This window comes from Choristoneura fumiferana, chromosome 20 (genome assembly GCF_025370935.1).
Source record: "Choristoneura fumiferana chromosome 20, NRCan_CFum_1, whole genome shotgun sequence".
NCBI lineage: Eukaryota > Metazoa > Arthropoda > Insecta > Lepidoptera > Tortricidae > Choristoneura > Choristoneura fumiferana.
In genome coordinates, this window is record NC_133491.1 from 4536591 (window position 1) to 4544367 (window position 7777).

Here is a 7777-nt window from a genome sequence, read left to right on the forward strand (position 1 = left end):
TTCTCAAAATATTAGAAAAATAAATTACATCCATGGCAGTGATATCCATGGAACTGGCTGTGTGCACATAAATAAGAAATGCCCATATACAGTAGGTACACTTAGCACTATCAAATACTACAGATAAAATTGTTTTGAACATGAAACTACTGAGACACTCATTTTAAATGATAAGAAAATGGATAACTCGTCTGAAATCGAATTTAGCTCAACATGTTACAGGCTCATCTGTAATCGTTCTTCTGGAAGCAACGCGACTCGGCGGCTGCTGCAACACGCGCACTGCTCGCGCGACTTAGGCACTTGTCCCACCGCCGACGATGAGCGAGAAGCGCGTAGAACGAGTAACTAGAAACGAGTGGGCGAGCAGCGAGAAGCGAGTGTAGTTTTGTCGCTCGGCTGTACGCGAGTGTTCGCGTGCGACGGGCGATTACTCGCTCCACTCGACTCGCTCGTGCGGGGCGGCCGCTAAGCTGACATCGCTGAGCGAGTATCTATAGCTCAGCGAGTTTTATAGCTCTTGTCGCTGCGACAAAAGATGTAAGAGCGAGTTCTCGCCGACAGTGTGAACAGCCAGCGATCAACTATTAATATATGTGTCTCTTTTACTCACACAGGATCTTATATCTTTTGTTCGTTTCTTGAGCGAGAAAATAGTCGATAGCCAATCGTTTCCTCGCTGGCGGTGAGACAAGTGCCTTACCCGACGAAACTAATACCGGCGCACAACTACCCGCGTTTTCATTATTTTTGTTATAAAAAAAAATGTTTAAAATAAGATAAAATTGTTACAACAAAAATATTTCCATATACCTACGTTTTAACAAACTTGTCTCAAAATGTGACAAATGTTGGATGCATTTCAGAATAACATAAATTTATTACCATTAGGTAGACTATGGATATTGCTTCAAATAATTTAAATCCAGTAATAACTCTACACAAATATAAATTATTTTAAACTTAACTAAGAGTATTTATTCAATAAAATAAATCAGTCAGCTTACATACTATGACATTAAATTATGGCAGTAGATGTTTTGGCAATATTTAAAACTTCGGCTTGAAGCTTCAAATTAGTATAAGGCCATAGAATTAACACCCATAAAGCCATAAATCAATCAAATCAGCCCAAATCCACCCACCCACTGCTGGGTTAAGGACTCTTCATTTTCATGCCACTTGCCCGGTCCTGTGCTAGTCTCATCCACAGTTTACCAACCAACTGCAAAAGCAAAAACTTGATATTTGATGACAAAAGTGCTGTCATTTAATTTACAGCTAATTTAACAATTGAATACTTTTCAATTGGGCATAATATACATCAGTCCGATTTGTGACCTTGGAATATTAGATAATTACTGATGTAAACTAAATATTACCAGCATAATCAATGCTATACTAGATTGATTTAGAAAAAATTGTGATAATAGAACCAATTTTTTACAAATCTCAATCTATTAAGATGCAATGGTTCAGTGGTCTAAATATTTCATTATAAATTTCACTCCTAATTTTACTCCTAAGTTTAATTTAAAAAATACAATCTCATACTGAAAAAACTTACTTAGGCTTTGATTACAATCTGAAATTGAACTTATGTTAAGATCAATCTAATTTTTATGGCTTAACATCCATAAGTATTACTACCTCGTAAGGGCTACACTCCGATATACCCAGAGTATTACAAAGCCAGCCATAAAAACCTTTCTCAAAATCGCATACATCCTTCCACCAGTTAGCTCCACTGAAAGTGAGTTGCACAATACCGGCATATAGCCCCAGACCTACAGTAAAAATCAGTATCAAAAACGGATAAGACAATATCACTACAGGAGCCAACATTGCCTTCTTCATCCAATTCAGATCCTCAGTTACATGCGTAAATATATTGTACCAAGTCATTGTTCCCATGTAAAATGAGTACAGTGCTGATACACAAGCCACAAATGGTATACATAGAAGGCTGAAGAGAAAGATGTGTGGACCATTGTACACTGAACATTTAGATATGTCCATCTTGTTGTATTCCTCCGCAACTATAGCTGCTTCAATAATTTCGAGTTCTTCTCTAGAAATGTTGAGTTTCACATCAACATTTTGACCTTTCTTCTTTCCTCTTTTGATAGTTCCAGTCATAGTCAAATAAGAATCTCTTGAATGATCTGTCAGAGAACAGTCTGGAGTAGATCCTTCTGACTCAATTCTCAGAGCAGTTATTTCTGTATCAGTATTTTCAGTTTCAATGATTTCTTGTACAATATTAACTCTCTTTTTCCTTTTAGCGCTGTTTTTGAGACTGTCTGTAAGAGGGCCCATCTCAAAGCTGTTTTCTGACTGAGTTTGTGACAGACTAATCGGAGTTGCAGAAGAGCTTTCATTTTGTTCATTCAGAAACTTGCAGCTTTTCTGTAACTCATTATCAGTGGCATCTCGAAGATCATCATGACTTGAACATGCATCTGAGGAGTTCTCGTAAATTGGGGACAGATCAATGATTTCACGGCTATTCATCATTGAGAGAGCTTGGTAGCCATTTTTTTGTGATTTCAGTGGTTCTGGCTCTATGGCTACATCATTCATTTCTTCATCATTAACATCGGTGATGATGGGTAGATTGATTTTCATATTAGACTTAAGGCCTTCCATGGTGGAGTGAATAATGCCATTAACAACATGCTCTGTGACTGGTGAGAGGCCATTTTTGTATTTAGTTGGGAGATCGGACTCCACACCCTGTGGAGATAACATTGTTTGAAAAATAAAAACAACATGGCACCAATTCTTCAGTTAAGTAACATGTTAGCATAGTTTAGTGCCATGAATGCAGAAATGTTTACCAATTCCACAATGCTACAGTATTTTATTCATAAACAATCTTTCTGACTAAAATGTAACACTAATTTGTCCTACGCAGATACCCAGCGGCGAATATTTGTAATTTAGTGTAATTTATAGTAAATACGATACTTTAATTTTATTTTACATACTATTTCATTAGAATTGCCGATTTTATATGTAGTATTTAAAAAATACAGACCTGAACAGTAATTATGTGATCTACATGGCCGGCAATCGAACTCTGCTTCTTTCCATTTCGCTTTTTCGGCAGTATAAACATCGGCTGCTCCACCGTAGCCATTTCGGTTAACAGTATACTTTGCTATTGTCGTTGTTATTCAAAATTAAATACTATTTTCATATAAATTTATAAAATCGAGAGCCAAACAAAAATCGACACCGCCGCACAAACAAACAAACTAACCAAGTCACCACAGACTAAAAACTCACGCAACACAACAGTCAACACACATGGTAACACACCCCACAGAATAGAAAACCAAGTACAGATAACAGCACATGAATACAGACTACTACTACTAAAGCTGCATTCACATTCATCTATCATGTTGTGTTGTGATTTAGTTGTGATTCACTCTGTCTCTCTCACTCTCTAAAGCTTTAATGCGACACAACACAAGCAGCCACAACACATTTATTATTATTACCATAGTCAAACATTATTATTAGTGTTTTTCAAGCAATACTATTCTTCACACATTTTGCAATGTCTCGAACAGTTCGATTTGTTTTGACACTTGACATTGACAGTTTTTAAAGTTCATAGAATTGTCTGGCTCGTGAAAACCGACTTTCAGTTCTTACATCAAACAGAAAAATTGACGAAATAAAATCAAAGATGCTAAAGGTGGAAAGCAAAATCTAATATAATTAAGTCGACGTTATTCTGAGATTTTTGGAGAAGTAAGTTTCTTAACCTAACTTTGCGTGTTTCAGGGTATGGTCAGTTTGGTTACCGGCGGAGCGTCAGGTTTAGGCAAAGCTACAGTAGAGAGATTTGTGAAAAATGGTGGAAAAGTAATAATACTAGATATTCAAGGCACGAGAGCAGAGCAAGTAGCTAAACAACTTGGCGGCGATGTTATTGCTTCACCTGGTTGTGTAAGTAAAAATAATATTGGCTCCTACACAGAATCTAAACTATAACCATACCAATTTCATTCTATTATTTTTTGTTTTATTCACATGATAATAAGCTAGATTTCTAAAAATATGTGATTAGTCCGTCCTGTCAGTTAGATAAAAAAAAATTTTTTTTCAGTAGGCAATTCAATTGGACATATATCTGGTTTAAGTTCCGTGGGAAGTCACGCTTACATACACTTTTTACTAAGGAGTGATATCTTTTTTTTTATCAAACAGCTAGCAAACAAGCAAAATATATCAAATTATAATATAAATATAGATACCTAGTTCATCTTTGTAATTTTTTGTTTGATTGACAAAAGAAAAAAATGTTTCCTATTTTTCTGATAATAATAATTTAACTGACTTAAAAAATATATTTTTTACCCAGGAATGTACCCAATTGTCACATGTATATTATTTACAAATGAAAATGTCTATTAAACTTTATGCTGTTAATTTTCAGATCACATCAGAAGAGGATGTGAACAGAGCCCTACAGCTAGCGAAGGAGAGGTTTGGTCGCCTAGACACACTAGTCAACTGTGCAGGGCATGTCAGTACACACCAAGTGTACAATTTCAATAAAGACAAGGCTTGCGAGTTGGAGGGCTTTAGAAAATGCGTAAATGTAAGCATAAGCATAAATACGTAATGAGTCTTAAAAGGCTGTGAATAATTTCATAATTATTTTATTAAAAATTGGCAAATTTGGACTCCTCTTTATGTTAGGGATGTTGGAAATGCAATAAAGTATAGATATATTGATATTTAAAAAAAAATCGGTAAGATTTGACAGCAAATATGAATGCTCTAAAAAATAATTTATTTGGCCTAATCTACTTGAATCATCTTACATTACTAGATAAATACTAATCAATGGACATATAAATATGTTTTGTTAAAAAGGTGTAAGTATAAAAAACATATTTCTTTTTAGGATTTTTTAATTTATTTTAAAGGATTTATTGATATATAATTGATGTATATCAATATTTTTTCAACAAGCCTACTTCATGTGAGAGTTTTACTTGTAAAAGTAGTAGGTATGTACAGCACTGTTTCATATGTAAGATGCATCTCCATTCCATGCTTTTTTTTACTGATTTTAAAGCAGATCTTTTTGTCAAGAATATAATTTATTTAGATTTTAAAATAAAGTAGGGGATGATACTATAATTTAAACTTCTGTGCATTCATTAAAATTGCATAATGGTAAATTTCAAGATGGAAATATTAAAAATCTGAGATTATAAACAACTTACCTACTATCAGTCCAAATTGATGTATTTGTTCTGAATAGAAAGTCAATGATTATCTATATCTTCAGATCTAGACACTAATAATCTGTATCCGTAGATATTTGAAGAATCAGCCCAACACTAGTTTGAATACCAAGATCTGTTTTGGTATACAAACTAGGGCTGTGGTGCTTAGCTTAGCTAAATTCTGCTGCAAACTGTAAAGTTACTACTAATCAAACTAAATTTTTAAACTTGTACACAGGTCAATACAGTAGGAACATTCAACATAATTCGTCTAGCTGTCGGCTTGATGGGACAGAACAACCCAGATCCAGAAGGTCAACGAGGAGTTATAGTCAATACGGCATCAACTATAGCATATGAAGGAGATATCGGACAGGCGGCTATTGCTGCATCAACTGCAGCTATAGTTGGTATGACTCTGCCTCTGGCGAGGGATCTTGCGCCTAAAGGGATCAGAGTTGTTACTATTGCTACTGGTTAGTACCTATAACTATACACATTGTGTGGAATCACATCACTAGCATATGGAGATAGCACAGGCATTCCTGCATCGACAGCAGCTGCAGGGGGTCATTGAAGTATTACGTCAGCAAAAGTAAGCAAGGAGCAACCCCTCCCCCATGCTGACGTAAACAATGGTATACATAAAAAAAAATATATTTTTTTAAGCTGGGTTTGGATATTGTTATAGTCTTCAAAACCAGAAAAACGAGCAAAGAACCACATATCAATTCACAGGCAATTACACTGCGTCGTTCACCTAATGCGGTCGCCGAATTTGTTTTAAACTACTTTGGTGAACGACCGACGCCTTTACATACAATATAATACAATACAATACAATTACTCTTTATTGTACACCAGAAATAGTAAGCGATACAGAAAACAGGTACACAGAGAAAATTACAAGGTAAGCAATAGGCGGCCTTATCGCTTAAGAGCGATCATTTCCAGGCAACCTTTTTACAGAAAGAAGGAAGGACTAGTTCACAGCAAGTGGTGTATTAACAGTAGATCAAAAAATTAAAATGCAACAAAAACACATCTACACATACACATTAATCGTACATATTATACACGTCTAAAATAAATATAGGCAATGGGATAAACAGCCACATATAAATTAATGAGTAAATAAATTAACTAGGATAAAGCTAATTATCACACGACATACACATTACATTACATTAAATTACATTACATTAGTCTGTCCGTCTACTGCGGCGGCCATATTAAGGCGGTGGCAGCTGTCGCTCGCCGGATGCGGCCGACTACCGTGTTCTTTACACTTTTGCGAACGACTCAGTGTAATTGCCGCTTTAATGTTGCTGATGTAATGACCATCCAGGCCCTTTACTACCAAGTGCGAAATTTGAACTTCGTGTCTTGCCGTTCCGTTGACGCTTATGTTATTTAAAACGAGAGTGAGAGGGACAGAACGATACGAATTTCGTAGCAGCCCCTCAGGTTCCCCCTTCCATCGCGTTGGTGGACGTCCTATGCTGCGCTTGTCGATCCGCGATCTTTTCGAGAACTTTTCTGCCCCAACCGCCATCTGTCACGCTGCATTCAATTAATAGTACATTGTGTCTTAAGGGCGGTAAATAAGGAATTACGAACGAGAGTCTATATTTCTAAAAGAAAAAATATAATTGCTCCAAATATTGGCGATACCTTAGGCTGCGCTCTTGGCAGCGCCGCCCTCCCCTCCCCCTCCCTCAGCATGTACCTGAGCCGCGTGTGCATGTGGTCCTGCAGCAGCGCGCGCAGCAGTATCAGTACGGGCACTGACTCATGCGACCGACCTTGGGCTTCATGACAACAAAATTTGTACACAAATTACTCATTTACGGACCACGGACTTCATGACAAGCATATTAAGGTCGAGGGTTTTATTTGGGGGGTTGCAAGCAAGGTAGCCTGCATGTTACGACACTGTTTACGAGCAAGTGTGATGAAAATAAACAAACTGTTTTTTCAGGGGTCTTCGACACTCCCCTAGTGGGCTACCTCCCAGAGAAGATGATAGAGTTTCTCAAACGCATGACGCCGTTCCCCTCCAGGCTTGGCAAGCCTGAAGAATTCGCCCACCTCGTCTCCAGTATCGTGGAGAACCCAATGTTAAATGGAGAAGTCATCAGGCTAGATGGGGCACAGAGGTGGTTCCCCTTGTAGCTTATTCCAAAGATTTAGTTAAGGTTTTAGAAATATATGCGTAGAGATAGTTGTCTGTGTTTCATTTTGTGAATATTCATTAGACTATCGAACTAAACGCCTTAGCACCAGAGACGTGCTACACTACATTGCTATAGATATGTTTGATATCCACCAATCACATTCATTGGTCCATATAGTATAGCAATGGTGGAAACGGGTTCAACTAAGCTATGTTTTTTTTTATGGAATAATGCGAGCTGTGGATGCGTGCTATGGATGCGAGCTGCGGTGCGTGCGTCTACTCGAGCTGCGCGTGCGCACCTTCCTCGCGCAGCTGCGAGCGCATCTTCATCGAACGGCTACAT

At 37.3% G+C, this 7777-nt stretch overlaps 2 protein-coding genes across 2 annotated transcripts; one reads left to right on the forward strand and one right to left on the reverse strand.

The window, feature by feature from the left end:
• Positions 1 to 300: 300 nt before the first annotated feature.
• On the reverse strand, positions 301 to 3285 carry LOC141439079 (uncharacterized). Its single transcript, XM_074103212.1, has 2 exons — positions 3041 to 3285; positions 301 to 2736 (listed from the first exon to the last, which is right to left on the reverse strand). Exons 1-2 carry the CDS (start codon positions 3140 to 3142, stop codon positions 1621 to 1623), a joined length of 1218 nt encoding a protein of 405 aa, XP_073959313.1. The 5' UTR covers positions 3143 to 3285; the 3' UTR covers positions 301 to 1620.
• Positions 3286 to 3588: 303 nt separating this feature from the next.
• Positions 3589 to 7481, forward strand: LOC141438985 (3-hydroxyacyl-CoA dehydrogenase type-2-like). The gene is made up of 5 exons (XM_074103074.1): positions 3589 to 3709; positions 3799 to 3963; positions 4454 to 4618; positions 5494 to 5731; positions 7237 to 7481. Exons 1-5 carry the CDS (start codon positions 3701 to 3703, stop codon positions 7428 to 7430), a joined length of 771 nt encoding a protein of 256 aa, XP_073959175.1. The 5' UTR covers positions 3589 to 3700; the 3' UTR covers positions 7431 to 7481.
• The last annotated feature ends 296 nt before the right edge of the window (positions 7482 to 7777 follow it).